The sequence below is a fragment of the Phyllobates terribilis genome, unplaced genomic scaffold (genome assembly GCF_046119375.1).
Source record: "Phyllobates terribilis strain yellow unplaced genomic scaffold, ASM4611937v1 Scaffold_3__8_contigs__length_932513732, whole genome shotgun sequence".
Classification (NCBI taxonomy): domain Eukaryota; kingdom Metazoa; phylum Chordata; class Amphibia; order Anura; family Dendrobatidae; genus Phyllobates; species Phyllobates terribilis.
Genome location: NW_027362763.1, coordinates 647,347,513 through 647,372,877, shown reverse-complemented (window position 1 = coordinate 647,372,877; position 25,365 = coordinate 647,347,513). Strand labels below are relative to the sequence as shown.

Below are 25,365 nucleotides of genomic sequence, written 5' to 3'. Positions count from 1 at the left end.
CGGATTGTACGTGTGGATTGTACCTGCGGATTGTACGTGTGGATTGTACGTGCGGATTGTACGTGCGGATTGTGCGTGCGGATTGTGCGTGTGGATTGTGCGTGCGGATTGTACGTGTGGATTGTACGCGCGGATTGTACGCGTGGATTGTGCGTGTGGATTGTACGTGTGGATTGTACGTGCGGATTGTGCGTGTGGATTGTACGTGCGGATTGTGCGTGTGGATTGTACGTGCGGATTCTACGTGTGGATTGTGCGTGTGGATTGTACGTGCGGATTCTACGTGCGGATTGTGCGTGTGAATTGTGCGTGCGGATTGTACGTGCGAATTGTACGTGCGGATTGTACGTGCGGATTGTACGTGCGAATTGTGCGTGCGGACTGTGCGTGCGGGTTGTGCGTGCGGAATGTGCGTGCGGATTGTGCGTGCGGATTGTACGTGCGGATTGTACGTGCGGATTGTGCGTGCGGATTGTGCGTGCGGATTGTGCGTGCGGATTGTGCGTGCGGATTGTGCGTGCGGATTGTACGTGCGGATTGTACGTGCGGATTGTGCGTGCGGATTGTGCGTGCGGATTGTACGTGCGGATTGTGCGTGCGGATTGTACGTGCGGATTGTATGTGCGGATTGTGCGTGCGGATTGTACGTGTGGATTGTACGTGCGGATTCTACGTGCGGATTGTACGTGCGGATTGTACGTGTGAATTGTGCGTGTGGATTGTACGTGTGGATTGTGCGTGTGGATTGTGCGTGTGGATTGTACGTGCGGATTGTGCGTGCGGATTGTGCGTGCGGATTGTGCGTGCGGATTGTGCGTGCGGATTGTACGTGTGGATTGTGCGTGTGGATTGTGCGTGTGGATTGTACGTGCGGATTGTGCGTGTGGATTGTACGTGCGGATTGTGCGTGCGGATTGTACGTGCGGATTGTGCGTGCGGATTGTGCGTGCGGATTGTGCGTGCGGATTGTGCGTGCGGATTGTACGTGCGGATTGTGCGTGCGGGTTGGGCGTGCGGATTGTACGTGCGGATTGTGCGTGCGGATTGTGCGTGCGGATTGTACGTGCGGATTGTGCGTGCGGGTTGGGCGTGCGGTTTGTGCGTGCGGATTGTACGTGCGGATTGTGCGTGCGGGTTGGGCGTGCAGATTGTGCATGCGGGTTGTACATGCAGATTGTACATGCGGATTGTGCATGCGGATTGTGCGTGCGGATTGTGCGTGCGGATTGTGCGTGCGGATTGTACGTGCGGATTGTACGTGCGGATTGTGCGTGCGGGTTGGGCGTGCGGATTGTGCGTGCGGATTGTACGTGCGGATTGTGCGTGCGGATTGTGCGTGCGGATTGTACGTGCGGATTGTGCGTGCGGGTTGGGCGTGCGGATTGTGCGTGCGGATTGTGTGTGCGGATTGTACGTGCGGATTGTGCGTGCGGGTTGGGCGTGCGGATTGTGCGTGCGGATTGTACGTGCGGATTGTACGTGCGGATTGTGCGTGCGGGTTGGGCGTGCGGATTGTGCGTGCGGATTGTGCGTGCGGATTGTGCGTGCGGATTGTGCGTGCGGGTTGGGCGTGCGGATTGTGCGTGCGGATTGTGCGTGCGGATTGTACGTGCGGATTGTGCGTGCGGGTTGGGCGTGCGGATTGTGCGTGCGGATTGTACGTGCGGATTGTGCGTGCGGGTTGGGCGTGTGGATTGTACGCGCGGATTGTACGCGTGGATTGTGCGTGTGGATTGTACGTGTGGATTGTACGTGCGGATTGTGCGTGTGGATTGTACGTGCGGATTGTGCGTGTGGATTGTACGTGCGGATTCTACGTGTGGATTGTGCGTGTGGATTGTACGTGCGGATTCTACGTGTGGATTGTGCGTGTGAATTGTGCGTGCGGATTGTACGTGTGAATTGTACGTGCGGATTGTACGTGCGGATTGTACGTGCGAATTGTGCGTGCGGACTGTGCGTGCGGGTTGTGCGTGCGGAATGTGCGTGCGGATTGTGCGTGCGGATTGTACGTGCGGATTGTACGTGCGGATTGTGCGTGCGGATTGTGCGTGCGGATTGTGCGTGCGGATTGTGCGTGCGGATTGTGCGTGCGGATTGTACGTGCGGATTGTGCGTGCGGATTGTGCGTGCGGATTGTACGTGCGGATTGTGCGTGCGGATTGTACGTGCGGATTGTATGTGCGGATTGTGCGTGCGGATTGTACGTGTGGATTGTACGTGCGGATTCTACGTGCGGATTGTACGTGCGGATTGTACGTGTGAATTGTGCGTGTGGATTGTACGTGTGGATTGTGCGTGTGGATTGTGCGTGTGGATTGTACGTGCGGATTGTGCGTGCGGATTGTGCGTGCGGATTGTGCGTGCGGATTGTGCGTGCGGATTGTACGTGTGGATTGTGCGTGTGGATTGTGCGTGTGGATTGTACGTGCGGATTGTGCGTGTGGATTGTACGTGCGGATTGTGCGTGCGGATTGTACGTGCGGATTGTGCGTGCGGATTGTGCGTGCGGATTGTGCGTGCGGATTGTGCGTGCGGATTGTGCGTGCGGATTGTGCGTGCGGATTGTGCGTGCGGATTGTACGTGCGGATTGTGCGTGCGGGTTGGGCGTGCGGATTGTACGTGCGGATTGTGCGTGCGGATTGTACGTGCGGATTGTGCGTGCGGGTTGGGCGTGCGGTTTGTGCGTGCGGATTGTGCGTGCGGGTTGGGCGTGCAGATTGTGCATGCGGGTTGTACATGCAGATTGTACATGCGGATTGTGCATGCGGATTGTGCGTGCGGATTGTGCGTGCGGATTGTGCGTGCGGATTGTACGTGCGGATTGTACGTGCGGATTGTGCGTGCGGGTTGGGCGTGCGGATTGTGCGTGCGGATTGTACGTGCGGATTGTGCGTGCGGATTGTGCGTGCGGATTGTACGTGCGGATTGTGCGTGCGGGTTGGGCGTGCGGATTGTGCGTGCGGATTGTGTGTGCGGATTGTACGTGCGGATTGTGCGTGCGGGTTGGGCGTGCGGATTGTGCGTGCGGATTGTACGTGCGGATAGTACGTGCGGATTGTGCGTGCGGGTTGGGCGTGCGGATTGTGCGTGCGGATTGTGCGTGCGGATTGTGCGTGCGGATTGTGCGTGCGGGTTGGGCGTGCGGATTGTGCGTGCGGATTGTGCGTGCGGATTGTACGTGCGGATTGTGCGTGCGGGTTGGGCGTGCGGATTGTGCGTGCGGATTGTGCGTGCGGATTGTGCGTGCGGATTGTACGTGCGGATTGTGCGTGCGGGTTGGGCGTGCGGATTGTGCGTGCGGATTGTGCGTGCGGATTGTGCGTGCGGATTGTACGTGCGGATTGTGCGTGCGGATTGTGCGTGCGGATTGTACGTGCGGATTGTGCGTGCGGATTGTACGTGCGGATTGTACGTGCGGATTGTACGTGCGGATTGTACGTGCGGATTGTGCGTGTGGATTGTGCGTGCGGATTGTACGTGTGGATTGTACGTGTGGATTGTACGTGCGGATTGTGCGTGCGGATTGTACGTGCGGATTGTACGTGCGGATTGTACGTGCGGATTGTACGTGCGGATTGTGCGTGCGGATTGTACGTGCGGATTGTTCCTGCGGATTGTACGTGCGGATTGTGCGTGCGGATTGTTCCTGCGGATTGTACGTGCGGATTGTACGTGTGGATTGTACGTGCGGATTATACGTGCGGATTGTACGTGCGGATTGTTCCTGCGGATTGTACGTGCGGATTGTACGTGCGGATTGTACGTGTGGATTGTGCGTGGGGATTGTGCGTGCGGATTGTACGTGCGGATTGTGCGTGCGGATTGTACGTGCGGATTGTTCCTGCAGATTGTACGTGCGGATTGTGCGTGCGGATTGTACGTGCGGATTGTTCCTGCGGATTGTACGTGCGGGTTGTACATGCGGATTGTGCGTGTGGATTGTGCGTGTGGATTGTGCGTGTGGATTGTACGTGTGGATTGTGCGTGTGGATTGTGCGTGTGGATTGTACGTGCGGATTGTGCGTGTGGATTGTACGTGCGGATTGTACGTGTGGATTGTGCGTGCGGATTGTGCGTGCGGATTGTACGTGCGGATTGTACCTGCGGATTGTGCGTGTGGATTGTACGTGCGGATTGTACGTGCGGATTGTACGTGTGGATTGTACGTGCGGATTGTACGTGTGGATTGTACGCGCGGATTGTACGTGTGGATTGTGCGTGTGGATTGTACGCGTGGATTGTACGTGTGGATTGTACGTGTGGATTGTACGTGCGGATTGTGCGTGTGGATTGTACGTGTGGATTGTACGCGCGGATTGTACGTGTGGATTGTGCGTGTGGATTGTGCGTGTGGATTGTACGCGTGGATTGTGCGTGTGGATTGTACGCGTGGATTGTACGTGTGGATTGTACGTGTGGATTGTACGCGTGGATTGTACGTGTGGATTGTACGTGCGGATTGTGCGTGTGGATTGTACGTGCGGATTCTACGTGTGGATTGTACGTGTGGATTGTACGTGTGGATTGTGCGTGCGGATTGTACGTGTGAATTGTACGTGTGAATTGTGCGTGCGGACTGTGCGTGCGGATTGTACGTGCGAATTGTGCGTGCGGACTGTGCGTGCGGGTTGTACGTGCGGATTGTACGTGCGGATTGTACGTGCGGATTGTGCGTGCGGATTGTACGTGCGGATTGTACGTGCGGATTGTGCGTGCGGATTGTACGTGCGGATTGTACGTGCGGATTGTGCGTGCGGATTGTACGTGCGGATTGTACGTGCGGATTGTGCGTGCGGATTGTGCGTGTGGATTGTACGTGTGGATTGTGCGTGCGGATTGTGCGTGCGGATTGTACGTGTGGATTGTACCTGCGGATTGTACGTGTGGATTGTACGTGCGGATTGTACGTGCGGATTGTGCGTGCGGATTGTGCGTGTGGATTGTGCGTGCGGATTGTACGTGTGGATTGTACGCGCGGATTGTACGTGTGGATTGTGCGTGTGGATTGTACGTGCGGATTGTGCGTGCGGATTGTACGTGTGGATTGTGCGTGTGGATTGTACGTGCGGATTCTACGTGTGGATTGTGCGTGTGAATTGTGCGTGCGGATTGTGCGTGCGGATTGTGCGTGCGGACTGTGCGTGCGGATTGTGCGTGCGGATTGTGCGTGCGGACTGTGCGTGCGGATTGTGCGTGCGGATTGTACATGTGGATTGTGCGTGTGGATTGTGCGTGTGGATTGTACGTGCGGATTGTGAGTGCGGACTGTGCGTGCGGATTGTACGTGCGGATTGTACGTGCGGATTGTACGTGCGGATTGTACGTGCGAATTGTGCGTGCGGACTGTGCGTGCGGGTTGTGCGTGCGGAATGTGCGTGCGGATTGTGCGTGCGGATTGTGCGTGCGGATTGTACGTGCGGATTGTACGTGCGGATTGTGCGTGCGGATTGTGCGTGCGGATTGTGCGTGCGGATTGTACGTGCGGATTGTACGTGCGGATTGTGCGTGCGGATTGTACGTGCGGATTGTGCGTGCGGATTGTACGTGCGGATTGTGCGTGCGGATTGTGCGTGCGGATTGTACGTGCGGATTGTGCGTGCGGATTGTGCGTGCGGATTGTGTGTGCGGATTGTACGTGCGGATTGTGCGTGCGGGTTGGGCGTGCGGATTGTGCGTGCGGATTGTGCGTGCGGATTGTACGTGCGGATTGTGCGTGCGGATTGTACATGTGGATTGTGCGTGTGGATTGTACGTGCGGATTGTGCGTGCGGACTGTGCGTGTGGATTGTACGTGCGGATTGTACGTGTGAATTGTACGTGCGGATTGTACGTGCGGATTGTACGTGCGAATTGTGCGTGCGGACTGTGCGTGCGGGTTGTGCGTGCGGAATGTGCGTGCGGATTGTGCGTGCGGATTGTGCGTGCGGATTGTACGTGCGGATTGTACGTGCGGATTGTGCGTGCGGATTGTGCGTGCGGATTGTGCGTGCGGATTGTGCGTGCGGATTGTACGTGCGGATTGTACGTGCGGATTGTGCGTGCGGATTGTACGTGCGGATTGTGCGTGCGGATTGTACGTGCGGATTGTGCGTGCGGATTGTGCGTGCGGATTGTACGTGCGGATTGTGCGTGCGGATTGTGCGTGCGGATTGTGTGTGCGGATTGTACGTGCGGATTGTGCGTGCGGGTTGGGCGTGCGGATTGTGCGTGCGGATTGTGCGTGCGGATTGTACGTGCGGATTGTGCGTGCGGATTGTGTGTGCGGGTTGGGCGTGCGGATTGTGTGTGCGGATTGTACGTGCGGATTGTGCGTGCGGATTGTACGTGCGGATTGTGCGTGCGGATTGTGCGTGCGGATTGTGTGTGCGGATTGTACGTGCGGATTGTGCGTGCGGGTTGGGCGTGCGGATTGTGCGTGCGGATTGTGCGTGCGGATTGTACGTGCGGATTGTGCGTGCGGATTGTGTGTGCGGGTTGGGCGTGCGGATTGTGTGTGCGGATTGTACGTGCGGATTGTACGTGCGGATTGTGCGTGCGGATTGTACGTGCGGATTGTACGTGCGGATTGTACGTGCGGATTGTACGTGCGGATTGTACGTGTGGATTGTGCGTGCGGATTGTGCGTGCGCATTGTACCTGCGGATTGTACGTGCGGATTGTGCGTGCGGATTGTGCGTGCGGATTGTGCGTGCGGATTGTGCGTGCGGATTGTACGTGCGGATTGTACGTGCGGATTGTGCGTGCGGATTGTACGTGCGGATTGTGCGTGCGGATTGTACGTGCGGATTGTACGTGTGGATTGTGCGTGCGGATTGTGCGTGTGGATTGTACGTGTGGATTGTGCGTGCGGATTGTGCGTGCGGATTGTACGTGTGGATTGTACCTGCGGATTGTGTGTGCGGATTGTACGTGCGGATTGTGCGTGCGGGTTGGGCGTGCGGATTGTGCGTGCGGATTGTGCGTGCGGATTGTACGTGCGGATTGTGCGTGCGGATTGTGTGTGCGGGTTGGGCATGCGGATTGTGTGTGCGGATTGTACGTGCGGATTGTGCGTGCGGATTGTACGTGCGGATTGTGCGTGCGGATTGTGCGTGCGGATTGTGTGTGCGGATTGTACGTGCGGATTGTGCGTGCGGGTTGGGCGTGCGGATTGTGCGTGCGGATTGTGCGTGCGGATTGTACGTGCGGATTGTGCGTGCGGATTGTGTGTGCGGGTTGGGCGTGCGGATTGTGTGTGCGGATTGTACGTGCGGATTGTACGTGCGGATTGTGCGTGCGGATTGTACGTGCGGATTGTACGTGCGGATTGTACGTGCGGATTGTACGTGCGGATTGTACGTGTGGATTGTGCGTGCGGATTGTGCGTGCGCATTGTACCTGCGGATTGTACGTGCGGATTGTGCGTGCGGATTGTGCGTGCGGATTGTGCGTGCGGATTGTGCGTGCGGATTGTACGTGCGGATTGTACGTGCGGATTGTGCGTGCGGATTGTACGTGCGGATTGTGCGTGCGGATTGTACGTGCGGATTGTACGTGTGGATTGTGCGTGCGGATTGTGCGTGTGGATTGTACGTGTGGATTGTGCGTGCGGATTGTGCGTGCGGATTGTACGTGTGGATTGTACCTGCGGATTGTACGTGTGGATTGTACGTGCGGATTGTACGTGCGGATTGTACGTGCGGATTGTGCGTGCGGATTGTGCGTGCGGATTGTGCGTGCGGATTGTACGTGTGGATTGTACGTGCGGATTGTGCGTGTGGATTGTACGTGTGGATTGTACGTGCGGATTGTGCGTGTGGATTGTACGTGTGGATTGTGCGTGCGGATTGTACGTGCGGATTCTACGTGCGGATTGTGCGTGCGGATTGTACGTGTGAATTGTACGTGCGGATTGTACGTGCGGATTGTACGTGCGAATTGTGCGTGCGGACTGTGCGTGCGGGTTGTGCGTGCGGAATGTGCGTGCGGATTGTGCGTGCGGATTGTGCGTGCGGATTGTACGTGCGGATTGTGCGTGCGGATTGTACGTGCGGATTGTGCGTGCGGATTGTGCGTGCGGATTGTGCGTGCGGATTGTACGTGCGGATTGTACGTGCGGATTGTGCGTGCGGATTGTGCGTGCGGATTGTGCGTGCGGATTGTGCGTGCGGATTGTACGTGCGGATTGTATGTGCGGATTGTGCGTGCGGATTGTACGTGCGGATTGTACGTGCGGATTGTACGTGTGAATTGTGCGTGCGGACTGTGCGTGCGGGTTGTACATGCGGATTGTGCGTGTGGATTGTGCGTGTGGATTGTACGTGTGGATTGTGCGTGTGGATTGTACGTGCGGATTGTGCGTGCGGATTGTGCGTGCGGATTGTGCGTGCGGATTGTACGTGTGGATTGTGCGTGTGGATTGTGCGTGTGGATTGTACGTGTGGATTGTGCGTGTGGATTGTACGTGCGGATTGTGCGTGCGGATTGTGCGTGCGGATTGTGCGTGCGGATTGTACGTGTGGATTGTGCGTGTGGATTGTGCGTGTGGATTGTACATGCGGATTGTGGGTGTGGATTGTACGTGCGGATTGTACGTGCGGATTGTACGTGCGGATTGTACGTGCGGATTGTACGTGCGGATTGTACGTGTGGATTGTACGTGCGGATTGTACGTGCGGATTGTACGTGCGGATTGTACGTGCGGATTGGGCGTGTGGATTGTGCGTGCGGATTGTGCGTGCGGATTGTGCGTGCGGGTTGTGCTTGCGGATTGTGCGTGCGGATTGTACGTGCGGATTGTACGTGCGGATTGTACGTGTGGATTGTACGTGCGGATTGTACGTGCGGATTGTACGTGCGGATTGTACGTGCGGATTGGGCGTGCGGATTGTACGTGCGGATTGTGCGTGCGGATTGTGCGTGCGGATTGTGCGTGCGGATTGTGCGTGCGGATTGTGCGTGCGGGTTGTGCTTGCGGATTGTGCGTGCGGGTTGTACATGCAGATTGTACATGCGGTTTCCTGCCAGGGACATGCGGATGTGAAGCGTTCTTCACTTGCATTTCCGCATGCAGGTTGTGATTTTAGCATCACTTGGAAAGTGCTTGACAACTTGGTCACACTATATAAATCCATGTAACCAGCAACCGGCAAATATAGTGTGACCGAGAGAATGGTAAAAAATAAATCTATACTTACCTTCTGATGGACCCCGGTGTCTTTATTCGATGCATATCGGCTTGCCGGCAGCTCACGGTACACCGAAGGACCTGCCAACGTCAGTGACCCGTCACATGACTAAATGGCGTCAGAGCAGGTCCTTCAGTCCATTGCGTGCTGCCGGCAAGCGAAGAAGAGTGCAGCGGGGGCCGTCAGAAGGTAAATCTAATATTTATTTTTTATTTTATTCTTTTTTTTACAGGTTCTATGGTACCCGAGTCCGGACGAGAGTCTCCTGTCCTCCACACCCGGGTACTATCCGCACATTGAACGCATGGATTTCGCATGTCCTTATCTAGTGAAGCGGATTACATGCGTTCCAATGCAAGTCAATGGCGGCGAAAATGCAGCACTTCCGCAAAATAATTGGTAGTGCTGCGTTTTTTTCCGCAATGATAATCCGCAGCGGAAATTTCCACAGCATGTGCACAGCATGCGGATTATCATTGGGGGACGTGGCAGACCTTCTACCAAGCGTTTTTTAAGCGTTTCTGCAGCGGAATTGCCACAGCGGAAACGCTCAAAAAACGTATAGTGGGCGCACAGCCTAATAGGGGGGCACACAGCCTAATAGGGGGGCACACAGCCTAATAGGGGGGCACACAGCGTAACAGGGGAGCACACAGCCTAATAGGGGGGCACACAACCTAATAGGGGGGCACACAGCGTAACAGGGGAGCACACAGCCTAATAGGGGGGCACACAGCCTAATAGGGGGGCACACAGCCTAATAGGGGAACACACAGCCTAATAGGGGGGCACACAGCGTAACAGGGGAGCACACAGCCTAATAGGGGGGCACACAGCCTAATAGGGGGGCACACAGCGTAACAGGGGAGCACACAGCCTAATAGGAGGGCACACAGCCTAATAGGGGGGCACACAGCGTAACAGGGGAGCACACAGCCTAATAGGGGGGCACACAGCCTAATAGGGGGGCACACAGCGTAACAGGGGAGCACACAGCCTAATAGGGGGGCACACAGCCTAATAGGGGGGCACACAGCCTAATAGGGGAACACACAGCCTAATAGGGGGGCACACAGCGTAACAGGGGAGCACACAGCCTAATAGGGGGGCACACAGCCTAATAGGGGGGCACACAGCGTAACAGGGGAGCACACAGCCTAATAGGGGGGCACATAGCCTAATAGGGGGGCACACAGCGTAACAAGGGAGCACACAGCCTAATAGGGGGGCACATAGCCTAATAGGGGGGCACACAGCGTAACAGGGGAGCACACAGCCTAATAGGGGGGCACACAGCCTAATAGGGGGGCACACAGCGTAACAGGGGAGCACACAGCCTAATAGGGGGGCACACAGCCTAATAGAGGGGCACACAGCCTAATAGGGGGGCACACAGCCTTGCGCGCCTCAGTCCCAGAGCTTGTCGGTCGGAGTGCTGTGGGGGCTCTGCAGCATTCAGCGTCTGTCCTGGCAGTTTTCTGCTTTCTCAGGCTGATGGAGGAGAGTTTCTTGTGGGTACTTTGGTTTATTGCTGTCGTTTTACTCCTTTCTCTCTCAGTTTTTATAGCGCCTGGGGACCGGAGCTGGATGCTGCACTCTTCTCCTGCTTGTTCCCCGGGGCTTATTTTTTGCGCGCCGGGCTGACGTTTTTACGGAGACCATTTTGGGGTAGATACAATATTTTGATCGCCTCTTGTTGCATTTCATTGCAATGCTGCGGCGGCCAAAAAAACATAATTGTGGCGTTTTAGTTTTTCTCTCATTACACCATTTACTGATCAAATCAGTTTTTTATATTTTCATAGATCAGACTTTTATGAATGCAGCGACACCAAATATATATATATTTTTAATCTTTTTATAATTGCTTTATTTTTAACTTTTTTTTTAGTTGATTTTTTTTTATTTTTAACTTTTATATTTTTTAAAACATTATTTTTCACTTCTTACTGTATTTATTAGTCCCCTTAGGGGACTTGAAGCTACCATCATCCCATAGATTGTGCTATACACAGCAGTGGATTAGCACTGCAATGTGTAGAGAAAATCAGGATCTCCTATGAACGTCAGCTACTGGCTGATTTTCACAGGAAAATTGTAATGACAGGTACAGGGGGTCTTCAACAGACTCCAGGCTATGATGGCAACCAATCAACACCCCGCGATCACTTCACCCCCCCACTCCAGCATGTGTTGAATACTGACATACACTGACATCATTTGCTGCAAAAGATTCAGACTCACAAGCCATCAGATGACGTAACTATATGTCATATGTCGGGTGTCACGCGAGGTGTGGGAAAGACTTAGTGCAACACAAAGGGAAGAGGGAAAGGGAGCCCAGACTCTAGGGAAAGGGGGGTGGGGAGTAGAGACCTCCTAGGTTGATCTAGCGTCACCCTGTCTCCCCTAACGTCCCTGTATTGGCTCTTCACCAATCGCCGCACGTGTACCTCGCCCTGTCTTTCCCTGGCGTTTGGCTCAGGCTAGGTAAGGGAGGAGATGAGCAGTAGTCGATCTCCACTAAACACTATAGACTACAAGGAAGGACAAACAGGGGGAAATTGCTTAGCTTTAGACAACTTCAGACAAATGCGCAAACGTCCTCAAGCTCCAGAGAGGACAAAGTACTGCTTATAATATGCCAGTAGTAATGAATATTGCCTACACCTCTCTCTAGAACACAGCAGGTATTTATATACCCAGGCCAGGGAGTTAATTAGCCAGAGGAAGGTAGCCTCTGGGTCCTAGAGATAGCCTCTAAGAAGATGTCTGTAATGCCAAACGTAGAGATCTCCTGCAACCAACTGCAGGGCGACTGTCGGTCACTTCAGACACACCCGTGACATTGGGAAGGGGTTAATGTTAGATGCATAATCATATATTTTTTTTAATTCTTATTATTCATTTTGTAACTATTCAAAAGAAAGCCCACTTCATCCGATATTATTTCATCATAAGTAATTCATCAATGGTGAATCAACGTGACAAAGATGTCTACAAAAAAAGAGAAAGAAAATTATTACACAAAAAATGGGATGAAAGGTCAGAATGGAGTTTGCACTTGAATAAACAGCAATTACTTATTCCGCGTGAGAGTGCCGGGATCCACTTCCTTCTGTAATAGTATTGGTCTTCTCATGTGGCCAGTGGGAGCTTTAGGGCTGATCAAGGCTCCTGTGCCCGGGTGTGACCATCACCCTGCTCGCACTATCACCCTCTTCTGCTCTTACTCCTTCTCTGTTTCCTATTCTTCTGTTTCCTCTGTGCCTCCTCTTCATCTGCCGCCTGTTCTCGGTTTCCTTTGTTCCTCCTCTTCCACCTCCTCTCATTGCTTTGTGTCTCCTTCTTTTGCTTCTTTTTCATATCTCCTCTGTTTTCTCTGAGTCTTCTCCTCGGCTGTTTTCCTCTTCCCTCTGAGCCTTCTCATTCTCCTCCTCCTCTTCTCTCAGTGCCTCCTCTTCATCTGCCGCCTGTTCTCGGTTTCCTTTGTTCCTCCTCTTCCACCTCCTGTCATTGCTTTGTGTCTCCTTCTTTTGCTTCTTTTTCATATCTCCTCTGTTTTCTCTGAGTCTTCTCCTCAGCTGTTTTCCTCTTCCCTCTGAGCCTTCTCATCCTCCTCTTCATCTGCCGCCTGTTCTCGGTTTCCTTTGTTCCTCCTCTTCCACCTCCTGTCATTGTTTTGTGTCTCCTTCTTTTTCATATCTCCTGTTTTCTCTGAGTCTTCTCCTCGGCTGTTTTCCTCTTCCCTCTGAGCCTTCTCATCCTCCTCCTCCTCTTCATCTGCCGCCTGTTCTCGGTTTCCTTTGTTCCTCCTCTTCCACCTCCTGTCATTGTTTTGTGTCTCCTTCTTTTTCATATCTCCTGTGTTTTCTCTGAGTCTTCTCAGCTGTTTTCCTCTTCCCTCTGAGCCTTCTCATCCTCCTCTTCATCTGCCGCCTGTTCTCGGTTTCCTTTGTTCCTCCTCTTCCACCTCCTGTCATTGCTTTGTGTCTCCTTCTTTTGCTTGTTTTTCATATCTCCTCTGTTTTCTTGAGTCTTCTCCTCGGCTGTTTTCCTCTTCCCTCTGAGCCTTCTCATCCTCCTCCTCCTCTTCATCTGCCGCCTGTTCTCGGTTTCCTTTGTTCCTCCTCTTCCACCTCCTGTCATTGTTTTGTGTCTCCTTCTTTTTCATATCTCCTCTGTTTTCTCGGAGTCTTCTCCTCGGCTGTTTTTCTCTTCCCTCTGAGCCTTCTCATCCTCCTCCTCCTCTTCATCTGCCGCCTGTTCTCGGTTTCCTTTGTTCCTCCTCTTCCACCTCCTGTCATTGTTTTGTGTCTCCTTCTTTTTCATATCTCCTCTGTTTTCTCGGAGTCTTTTCCTCGGCTGTTTTCCTCTTCCCTCTGAGCCTTCTCATCCTCCTCCTCCTCTTCATCTGCCGCCTGTTCTCGGTTTCCTTTGTTCCTCCTCTTCCACCTCCTGTCATTGTTTTGTGTCTCCTTCTTTTTCATATCTCCTGTGTTTTCTCGGAGTCTTCTCCTCGGCTGTTTTCCTCTTCCCTCTGAGCCTTCTCATCCTCCTCCTCCTCTTCATCTGCCGCCTGTTCTCGGTTTCCTTTGTTCCTCCTCTTCCACCTCCTGTCATTGTTTTGTGTCTCCTTCTTTTTCATATCTCCTCTGTTTTCTCGGAGTCTTCTCCTCGGCTGTTTTTCTCTTCCCTCTGAGCCTTCTCATCCTCCTCCTCCTCTTCATCTGCCGCCTGTTCTCGGTTTCCTTTGTTCCTCCTCTTCCACCTCCTGTCATTGTTTTGTGTCTCCTTCTTTTTCATATCTCCTCTGTTTTCTCGGAGTCTTTTCCTCGGCTGTTTTCCTCTTCCCTCTGAGCCTTCTCATCCTCCTCTTCATCTGCCGCCTGTTCTCGGTTTCCTTTGTTCCTCCTCTTCCACCTCCTGTCATTGCTTTGTGTCTCATTCTTTTGCTTCTTTTTCATATCTCCTCTGTTTTCTCTGAGTCTTCTCCTCGGCTGTTTTCCTCTTCCCTCTGAGCCTTCTCATCCTCCTCTTCATCTGCCTCCTGTTCTCGGTTTCCTTTGTTCCTCCTCTTCCACCTCCTGTCATTGTTTTGTGTCTCCTTCTTTTTCATATCTCCTGTGTTTTCTCGGAGTCTTCTCCTCGGCTGTTTTCCTCTTCCCTCTGAGCCTTCTCATCCTCCTCCTCCTCTTCATCTGCCGCCTGTTCTCGGTTTCCTTTGTTCCTCCTCTTCCACCTCCTGTCATTGTTTTGTGTCTCCTTCTTTTTCATATCTCCTCTGTTTTCTCTGAGTCTTCTCCTCGGCTGTTTTCCTCTTCCCTCTGAGCCTTCTCATCCTCCTCCTCCTCTTCATCTGCCGCCTGTTCTCGGTTTCCTTTGTTCCTCCTCTTCCACCTCCTGTCATTGTTTTGTGTCTCCTTCTTTTTCATATCTCCTCTGTTTTCTCGGAGTCTTTTCCTCGGCTGTTTTCCTCTTCCCTCTGAGCCTTCTCATCCTCCTCTTCCTCTTCATCTGCCGCCTGTTCTCGGTTTCCTTTGTTCCTCCTCTTCCACCTCCTGTCATTGTTTTGTGTCTCCTTCTTTTTCATATCTCCTCTGTTTTCTCGGAGTCTTCTCCTCGGCTGTTTTCCTCTTCCCTCTGAGCCTTCTCATCCTCCTCCTCCTCTTCATCTGCCGCCTGTTCTCGGTTTCCTTTGTTCCTCCTCTTCCACCTCCTGTCATTGTTTTGTGTCTCCTTCTTTTTCATATCTCCTCTGTTTTCTCGGAGTCTTCTCCTCGGCTGTTTTTCTCTTCCCTCTGAGCCTTCTCATCCTCCTCCTCCTCTTCATCTGCCGCCTGTTCTCGGTTTCCTTTGTTCCTCCTCTTCCACCTCCTGTCATTGTTTTGTGTCTCATTCTTTTGCTTCTTTTTCATATCTCCTCTGTTTTCTCTGAGTCTTCTCCTCGGCTGTTTTCCTCTTCCCTCTGAGCCTTCTCATCCTCCTCCTCCTCTTCATCTGCCGCCTGTTCTCGGTTTCCTTTGTTCCTCCTCTTCCACCTCCTGTCATTGTTTTGTGTCTCCTTCTTTTTCATATCTCCTGTGTTTTCTCTGAGTCTTCTCAGCTGTTTTCCTCTTCCCTCTGAGCCTTCTCATCCTCCTCTTCATCTGCCGCCTGTTCTCGGTTTCCTTTGTTCCTCCTCTTCCACCTCCTGTCATTGTTTTGTGTCTCCTTCTTTTTCATATCTCCTGTTTTCTCTGAGTCTTCTCCTCAGCTGTTTTCCTCTTCCCTCTGAGCCTTCTCATCCTCCTCTTCATCTGCCGCCTGTTCTCGGTTTCCTTTGTTCCTCCTCTTCCACCTCCTGTCATTGTTTTGTGTCTCCTTCTTTTTCATATCTCCTGTGTTTTCTCGGAGTCTTTTCCTCGGCTGTTTTCCTCTTCCCTCTGAGCCTTCTCATCCTCCTCTTCATCTGCCGCCTGTTCTCGGTTTCCTTTGTTCCTCCTCTTCCACCTCCTGTCATTGCTTTGTGTCTCCTTCTTTTGCTTGTTTTTCATATCTCCTCTGTTTTCTTGAGTCTTCTCCTCGGCTGTTTTCCTCTTCCCTCTGAGCCTTCTCATCCTCCTCCTCCTCTTCATCTGCCGCCTGTTCTCGGTTTCCTTTGTTCCTCCTCTTCCACCTCCTGTCATTGCTTTGTGTCTCCTTCTTTTTCATATCTCCTGTGTTTTCTCTGAGTCTTCTCCTCGGCTGTTTTCCTCTTCCCTCTGAGCCTTCTCATCCTCCTCCTCCTCTTCATCTGCCGCCTGTTCTCGGTTTCCTTTGTTCCTCCTCTTCCACCTCCTGTCATTGTTTTGTGTCTCCTTCTTTTTCATATCTCCTCTGTTTTCTCTGAGTCTTCTCCTCGGCTGTTTTCCTCTTCCCTCTGAGCCTTCTCATCCTCCTCCTCCTCTTCATCTGCCGCCTGTTCTCGGTTTCCTTTGTTCCTCCTCTTCCACCTCCTGTCATTGTTTTGTGTCTCCTTCTTTTTCATATCTCCTGTGTTTTCTCTGAGTCTTCTCCTCGGCTGTTTTCCTCTTCCCTCTGAGCCTTCTCATCCTCCTCTTCATCTGCCGCCTGTTCTCGGTTTCCTTTGTTCCTCCTCTTCCACCTCCTGTCATTGTTTTGTGTCTCCTTCTTTTTCATATCTCCTCTGTTTTCTCGGAGTCTTCTCCTCGGCTGTTTTCCTCTTCCCTCTGAGCCTTCTCATCCTCCTCCTCCTCTTCATCTGCCGCCTGTTCTCGGTTTCCTTTGTTCCTCCTCTTCCACCTCCTGTCATTGTTTTGTGTCTCCTTCTTTTTCATATCTCCTCTGTTTTCTCGGAGTCTTCTCCTCGGCTGTTTTTCTCTTCCCTCTGAGCCTTCTCATCCTCCTCCTCCTCTTCATCTGCCGCCTGTTCTCGGTTTCCTTTGTTCCTCCTCTTCCACCTCCTGTCATTGTTTTGTGTCTCATTCTTTTGCTTCTTTTTCATATCTCCTCTGTTTTCTCTGAGTCTTCTCCTCGGCTGTTTTCCTCTTCCCTCTGAGCCTTCTCATCCTCCTCCTCCTCTTCATCTGCCGCCTGTTCTCGGTTTCCTTTGTTCCTCCTCTTCCACCTCCTGTCATTGTTTTGTGTCTCCTTCTTTTTCATATCTCCTGTGTTTTCTCTGAGTCTTCTCCTCGGCTGTTTTCCTCTTCCCTCTGAGCCTTCTCATCCTCCTCTTCATCTGCCGCCTGTTCTCGGTTTCCTTTGTTCCTCCTCTTCCACCTCCTGTCATTGTTTTGTGTCTCCTTCTTTTTCATATCTCCTCTGTTTTCTCGGAGTCTTCTCCTCGGCTGTTTTCCTCTTCCCTCTGAGCCTTCTCATCCTCCTCCTCCTCTTCATCTGCCGCCTGTTCTCGGTTTCCTTTGTTCCTCCTCTTCCACCTCCTGTCATTGTTTTGTGTCTCCTTCTTTTTCATATCTCCTCTGTTTTCTCGGAGTCTTCTCCTCGGCTGTTTTTCTCTTCCCTCTGAGCCTTCTCATCCTCCTCCTCCTCTTCATCTGCCGCCTGTTCTCGGTTTCCTTTGTTCCTCCTCTTCCACCTCCTGTCATTGTTTTGTGTCTCATTCTTTTGCTTCTTTTTCATATCTCCTCTGTTTTCTCTGAGTCTTCTCCTCAGCTGTTTTCCTCTTCCCTCTGAGCCTTCTCATCCTCCTCCTCCTCTTCATCTGCCGCCTGTTCTCGGTTTCCTTTGTTCCTCCTCTTCCACCTCCTGTCATTGTTTTGTGTCTCCTTCTTTTTCATATCTCCTGTGTTTTCTCTGAGTCTTCTCAGCTGTTTTCCTCTTCCCTCTGAGCCTTCTCATCCTCCTCTTCATCTGCCGCCTGTTCTCGGTTTCCTTTGTTCCTCCTCTTCCACCTCCTGTCATTGTTTTGTGTCTCCTTCTTTTTCATATCTCCTCTGTTTTCTCTGAGTCTTCTCCTCGGCTGTTTTCCTCTTCCCTCTGAGCCTTCTCATCCTCCTCCTCCTCTTCATCTGCCGCCTGTTCTCGGTTTCCTTTGTTCCTCCTCTTCCACCTCCTGTCATTGTTTTGTGTCTCATTCTTTTGCTTCTTTTTCATATCTCCTCTGTTTTCTCTGAGTCTTCTCCTCAGCTGTTTTCCTCTTCCCTCTGAGCCTTCTCATCCTCCTCCTCCTCTTCATCTGCCGCCTGTTCTCGGTTTCCTTTGTTCCTCCTCTTCCACCTCCTGTCATTGCTTTGTGTCTCCTTCTTTTTCATATCTCCTGTGTTTTCTCTGAGTCTTCTCCTCGGCTGTTTTCCTCTTCCCTCTGAGCCTTCTCATCCTCCTCCTCCTCTTCATCTGCCGCCTGTTCTCGGTTTCCTTTGTTCCTCCTCTTCCACCTCCTGTCATTGTTTTGTGTCTCCTTCTTTTTCATATCTCCTCTGTTTTCTCGGAGTCTTCTCCTCGGCTGTTTTTCTCTTCCCTCTGAGCCTTCTCATCCTCCTCCTCCTCTTCATCTGCCGCCTGTTCTCGGTTTCCTTTGTTCCTCCTCTTCCACCTCCTGTCATTGCTTTGTGTCTCCTTCTTTTTCATATCTCCTGTGTTTTCTCTGAGTCTTCTCCTCGGCTGTTTTCCTCTTCCCTCTGAGCCTTCTCATCCTCCTCCTCCTCTTCATCTGCCGCCTGTTCTCGGTTTCCTTTGTTCCTCCTCTTCCACCTCCTGTCATTGTTTTGTGTCTCCTTCTTTTTCATATCTCCTCTGTTTTCTCGGAGTCTTCTCCTCGGCTGTTTTTCTCTTCCCTCTGAGCCTTCTCATCCTCCTCCTCCTCTTCATCTGCCGCCTGTTCTCGGTTTCCTTTGTTCCTCCTCTTCCACCTCCTGTCATTGTTTTGTGTCTCCTTCTTTTTCATATCTCCTCTGTTTTCTCGGAGTCTTCTCCTCGGCTGTTTTCCTCTTCCCTCTGAGCCTTCTCATCCTCCTCCTCCTCTTTCCTCAGGGCCTCCTCTACATTTCGTTCTGCAGTGTTTATCGACTTTCAATCCTTGATTTTTTTCCTGTATCTTTGCCTTTTCTTAATTCTTTTTCTTTGCTCTCTTTTGGTCTCTTCTGCTCCCTTCTTTTAGTGCTGATGAGGATTCTTGCCAGAAGTTTGTCCCGTTTATTGGGGTGAGTCTTTGTTATATAATATGACAGCATGACCTATTGCATCTATGTTTATGGTGTGTTCATAGACGTGACCTCTTCTGGCTGGGTACATCTAGATAAGGGGTTGTATCTGCTATAAACCATAGGACATAGGCCATGCTCAAGGTCTTGGCCGTCCTTTCTATTACCACATGCTGACTTTCCAATGTATCTTGCCTACGCACGTGGTTGTTGTGGTACTTTGCACTATTGTATGGAGGGACGTTCCCTACTACGGAGCAGCATCTTCCAGCTACCAGAGCCAACCCGAAATGTGATCATTTACACAGCAGACAGAGCTTAAAGGGAATCTGTCAGCAGGTTTTTGCTCTGTAATCTGAAGACAGCATGCTGTAGGAGTTAATACACAGATTTAGGCGATGCCTCTCTTATCAGGCTCAGTGGTTTACTTGCAATGAATTTTAGCACCAGGAGATGATCATTGCTGACACAGCAGTATGGGCATGCTAGTTGGACACGCCCCCTCCTGTGGGAGGAGCCTCACTGACATGGTATATACAGAGCCTGGTGTGGGTGGGGTTAGCTGTGATGTGGGGCGGGGTTAGCTGTGGTGTGGGTGGAGTTAGCTTCCTCAGCTCTGCTGCATTGCTAAATCTAAACACTCTGATAGTGTCAGAGCCACTGCACCCAGTAAACTCAGACATACATCATTGGGTTTAGCTTCTCTTTGTCTACATCAGGATGTTCTCAGATGACGTAACAAAAACCTATAGACAGATTCCCTTTAACAATGTTCACTGAGCGATCTGCAATGAATCTGTAAGGGATCACTCAGTGCACATAGGCTGCCACAGTTCTTGGGAGCATTGGACAATGCACTGCCAAGAACGATGATCGTTTCACCCATCCAACAAGCATTATTTTTCTCAATAATCAGCTGATCCACTGCCTATTTACACCTAGTGATGCTCATTCAAGCTAATCTTTCAAGGTAATTGCAGCTTTAGGTTCTGCATGTTGACATTGTATCTTGAACATTATCTAACATTATCCAAAGTCTTTGATTGGCCCTGTGGAAACTCGATATCAGGGAGGATACATGGAGTGTTGGGGTACATACTGACATGAATATCCGCTGTTGCCATAATTCACTAGGGACATGTGTCCCATTGGAATGAGGTCCCTGAATGTCCTTAAGAATACGTTACCTATGTGCTCGGTGTCCTGTGTGTGACAATGATACCCACAGATTCTTTGTCCTAACCACCTGATTTAGATTTGTGGAGGGGATAGTGTTATAGGTGTCCTTCTAGCAGGAATCTAATTTGATGAATATTGAGGATCCACCTAGAAGGTCCAGTGCAGAACAATCTCTTGGCTCAGCACAGTTATGACTGGTGACGAGCCCAAAAGTCCAATGACATAAGTTGGTGGTGCAGTAACTCTTCTGGTGATGGGTATAGGTGCATCATCACAATCAATATGACCATGTGATGGAATTCCTGGGAATCTTGGAAAATCTACATTGTTGTATACTTATCTTGTCTTTTCTAGGTTGTGAAGGTCGGGATTGTTGAGCAGTCACTAGCCGCCTCCGGTGAGATTATTGTTCTACAGGAGAATTTTTTTTTTGGCAGCTCCATTACAAAGGACTGTAGAGCAGTATGGGGAAGCAGAGGGTGGAATAGGATAGTATGGGGGAGCAAAGGGCGGAATAGAGGAGTATGGGGAAGAAAAGGGCAGAATAGAGGAGTATGGGGAAGCAGCGAGTGGACTAGAAGAGTATGGGGAAGCAGCGAGTGGACTAGAAGAGTATGGGGAAGCAGCGAGTGGACTAGAAGAGTATGGGGAAGCAGAGAGTGGACTAGAAGAGTATGGGGAAGCAGCGAGTGGACTAGAAGAGTATGGGGGAGCAGCGAGTGGACTAGAAGTGTATGGGGGAGCAGTGAGTGGACTAGAAGAGTATGGGGGAGCAGCGAGTGGACTAGAAGAGTATGGGGGAGCAGCGAGTGGACTAGAAGAGTATGCGGGAGCAGCGAGTGGACTAGAAGAGTATGGGGGAGCAGCGGGTGGACTAGAAGAGTATGGGGGAGCAGCGAGTGGACTAGAATAGTATGGGGGAGCAGCGAGTGGACTAGAAGAGTATGGGGAAGCAGCGAGTGGACTAGAAGAGTATGGGGAAGCAACGAGAGGACTAGAAGAGTATGGGGGAGCAGAGAGTGGACTAGAAGAGTATGGGGAAGCAGAGAGTGGACTAGAAGAGTATGGGGAAGCAGAGAGTGGACTAGAAGAGTATGGGGAAGTAGAGAGTGGACTAGAAGAGTATGGGGAAGCAGCGAGTGGACTAGAAGAGTATGGGGAAGCAGCGAGTGGACTAGAAGAGTATGGGGAAGCAGAGAGTGGACTAGAAGAGTATGGGGAAGCAGCGAGTGGACTAGAAGAGTATGGGGAAGCAGCGAGTGGACTAGAAGAGTATGGGGGAGCAGCGAGTGGACTAGAAGTGTATGGGGGAGCAGCGAGTGGACTAGAAGAGTATGGGGGAGCAGCGAGTGGACTAGAAGAGTATGGGGGAGCAGCGAGTGGACTAGAAGAGTATGCGGGAGCAGCGAGTGGACTAGAAGAGTATGGGGGAGCAGCGGGTGGACTAGAAGAGTATGGGGGAGCAGCGAGTGGACTAGAATAGTATGGGGGAGCAGCGAGTGGACTAGAAGAGTATGGGGAAGCAGCGAGTGGACTAGAAGAGTATGGGGAAGCAACGAGAGGACTAGAAGAGTATGGGGGAGCAGAGAGTGGACTAGAAGAGTATGGGGAAGCAGAGAGTGGACTAGAAGAGTATGGGGAAGCAGAGAGTGGACTAGAAGAGTATGGGGAAGTAGAGAGTGGACTAGAAGAGTATGGGGAAGCAGCGAGTGGACTAGAAGAGTATGGGGGAGCAGCGAGTGGACTAGAATAGTATGGGGGAGCAGCGAGTGGACTAGAAGAGTATAGGGAAGCAGCGAGTGGACTAGAAGAGTATGGGGAAGCAGCGAGTGGACTTGAAGAGTATGGGGGAGCAGCGAGAGGACTAGAAGAGTATGGGGGACCAGAGAGTGGACTAGAAGAGTATGGGGGACCAGAGAGTGGACTAGAAGAGTATGGGGAAGCAGAGAGTCGACTAGAAGAGTATGGGGAAGCAGAGAGTGGACTAGAAGAGTATGGGGAAGCAGAGAGTGGACTAGAAGAGTATGGGGAAGCAGCGAGTGGACTAGAAGAGTATGGGGAAGCAGCGGGTGGACTAGAAGAGTATAGTGAAGCAGCGGGTGGACTAGAAGAGTATGGGGAAGCATCGAGTGGTATAGAAGAGTATGGGGAAGCAGCGGGTGAACTAGAAGAGTATGAGGGAGCAGCAGGTGGACTAGAAGAGTATGGGGGAGCAGCGAGTGGACTAGAAGAGTATGGGGAAGCAGCGAGTGGACTAGAAGAGTATGGGGAAGCAGCGAGTGGACTAGAAGAGTATGGGGAAGCAGCGAGAGGACTAGAAGAGTATGGGGGAGCAGAGAGTGGACTAGAAGAGTATGGGGAAGCAGAGAGTCGACTAGAAGAGTATGGGGAAGCAGAGAGTCGACTAGAAGAGTATGGGGAAGCAGAGAGTGGACTAGAAGAGTATGGGGAAGCAGCGAGAGGACTAGAAGAGTATGGGGGAGCAGAGAGTGGACTAGAAGAGTATGGGGAAGCAGAGAGTCGACTAGAAGAGTATGGGGAAGCAGAGAGTTGACTAGAAGAGTATGGGGAAGCAGCGGGTGGACTAGAAGAGTATGGGGAAGCAGCGGGTGGACTAGAAGAGTATGGGGAAGCAGCTGGTGGACTAGAAGAGTATGGGGAAGCAGCGAGTGGTATAGAAGAGTATGAGGAAGCAGCGGTTGGACTAGAAGAGTATGGGGAAGCAGCAGGTGGACTAGAAGAGTATGGGGAAGCAGCGGGTGGTATAGAAGAGTATGAGGGAGCAGAGGGTGGACTAGAGGAGTGTGGGGGAGCAGAAGGCAGGGTAGAGGAGTTTGGGACTGCAGAGGGTGGTGTAGAGGAGTGTGGGGGAGCAGATAGTGGAGTAGAGGAGTGTGGGGGAGCAGAGGGCGGTATAGAGGAGTTTGGCAGGTAATGCATAGATGAAGTTGAGTGCTGTGGTCTCCATGTATTTTTCCGGAATGTTTTGTCCAGGGCTGTGGAGTTGGAGCCCATTTTGGTGGACTCGGAGTCGGTATAAAATGGACCAACTCCAACTCCTAAAATATATAATAAATTGGGTAAGGTAGTTCAATGCAGTTTGTGGGGAATATTTTTTCATAAGAATTTGGGAAAGTTATGAAATGGCCTATAAATGTCTGTCCTATTACTGATCTAAAGGTCTAGACTTTTAGCTGAGATGAATCTGTGGTACAGTAAATTTATCACCTAAACATGAGCCATGTATGAGGGAGTCGTGGAGTTGGAGTTGGAGTCGTGGAAATTGAGGAGTCGGAGGTTTGGCTTACCGACTCCACAGCCCTGGTTTTGTTACCAAAGATAATACTGTGTTTCGTCCTCTGCCGTCTTCATTTTGCTTTTCCTTTCTCTTTGTCATGTGTTCCCCGCCGATCACCGTCTTTTTCATTGGTTGCCATAGAAAGTTGAGGTTGAAACGTTGCGAGCTTGGTGAATTAAACTCCGTGGATGATTTTGGAGCAGGGTTGCCAACTTGTCTTTTTCTTTTTTTCTGGACAGTTTATCAATAAATCCCGGACAGATGATAATTGTTAATGACACAGTGTAAACCCACAATAAATCCTTATGATATCAGTGAGCGGCATCTGCAGCCCAGAATCCTGATATCAGACATTGGCCGCTGTCACTGGGAGAATCACAGCCATAATCAACTGTAGAAGTTTCTTCAGCTTCAAAAAAAATCACAGACTCAATGAACAGACAGAACAAACAAGTGCCTTCATTTTATGGACTGTAGTGGAGTTTCTGGTTGGTTGGAGAGCCAGGGTTGGAGAGCCAGGGTTGGAGAGCCAGGGTTGGAGCGCTGCTGACTGAGATGATTTGCTGCCTGCACTGAATCTGTAGCTGAGGCATTGCTGCTTCTGACTATTGGGTCATATATAGAAGTATAAGGCTTCAGACATCACCACGGATGGACCCCCAGACTCTGGTATCTCAGTGTCCACCACGCAATATGGCTGTTTTTGTGCCCAGCTCTGCTTCCCACTTATGTGTAGCCTGTGATCCCTGTATACGAATGACAGTCCTTGCTTTGTTTAGGGATGAACCGTGGGGTGCCTCTCTGCTCCCCCACATTTTCCTATGGACCCTGTGATTGCGGCTGTGACCATTCTCTGTTCTCCTCCGCAGTGGACTCTGATGAAGCTTCGGTCTGCAGTCCAGCGCTCCTCACCTCATCCTCCTCCCCAGGGACAAGTTCTCCCATGGCAAAGGAGCCCACATGTACCCCACCGCCATCCCCCTCGGTCAGCAGTGGCCTGTCTAATGCCGGGTAAGACTCACATCCTGGAATATCAGTCCTCGTGTCCCCAAATCCTCTCTCTTTTAAACAGGTACGAGAGTGCAGCAGCACAGAGAACTTAGACTTAGCGGTGACCATAAAACAAGTGGTTATTGACTATATACAAGTTTAGCGAGACAAGCTGCAAAATCAAGAAGATGGCAATTAGTGACAATGAGAAACAATACAACAGTTCTTGCTGCCTTGCTTGATCTAGTGGCTCCTGTCTGTCCCTAACTCTATCCCTGTTTCCCGAAGCACTGCCCTATAAAATAATAAACCCGGGATATATGGTCGACAACTAGTCTAAGACAGATAACCACTGCCTGGCATACAAGACTTAAAGCAATCTACGAACTTTGGCAGAATTATACACTGATGGTTAACGGGTCGGTGTATCCATCGTGTCATTGTTCAGAGTCCGAGCTTAATGTCTATGGGTCTTCTGCTGGCCTCTTTACCTTCTGATAGTGGTTACCGCTCCAGGCTCTAAAAGGCACTCTTGTTAGAGCGCAAGTCTCGCCCCTTCTGTCAAGAACCTATTCCCTCTGTCCTCAATTCATAAGAGACAGCTCAAGTGCCTTTCTGCCCAAATGGCTGAGATTCTGTCTCTTTAACCAGGCCTCCACTCACACAACCAAGAATCTGTCCCTTTAATCAGACCTCCACTCACACAACCAAGAATCTGTCCCTTTAACCAGGCCTCCACTCACACCACCGAGATTCCGTTCCTTTAACCAGGCCTCCGCTTACACGACCGAGATTCCGTTCCTTTAACCAGGCCTCCACACACACGACCGAGATTCCATTCCTTTAACCAGGCCTTCACTCACACAACCAAGAATCTGTCCCTTTAACCAGGCCTCCACTCACACCACCGAGATTCCGTTCCTTTAACCAGGCCTCCGCTTACACGACCGAGATTCCGTTCCTTTAACCAGGCCTCCGCTCACACGACCGAGATTCCATTCCTTTAATCAGGCCTCCGCTCACACGACCGAGATTCCATTCCTTTAACCAGGCCTCCGCTCACACCACCGAGATTCCGTTCCTTTA

General features: G+C 51.4%; 1 protein-coding gene across 9 annotated transcripts in view; it reads left to right on the top strand.

Annotated features, from left to right (window-relative positions):
• LOC141257273 (phosphofurin acidic cluster sorting protein 2-like) overlaps window positions 1-25,365 on the top strand; it is a 552,835-nt gene that overhangs the window by 467,676 nt on the left and 59,794 nt on the right. For 8 of the 9 annotated variants that reach the window (XM_073671642.1, XM_073671643.1, XM_073671648.1 and 5 more), the window contains 3 exons: window positions 18,770-18,812; window positions 20,346-20,388; window positions 24,159-24,300. In XM_073671642.1, the coding sequence (XP_073527743.1) occupies window positions 18,770-18,812; window positions 20,346-20,388; window positions 24,159-24,300 (228 nt within the window). The remainder of the gene's footprint in view (window positions 1-18,769; window positions 18,813-20,345; window positions 20,389-24,158; window positions 24,301-25,365) is intronic. The other variant, XM_073671649.1, reaches the window with a different exon arrangement.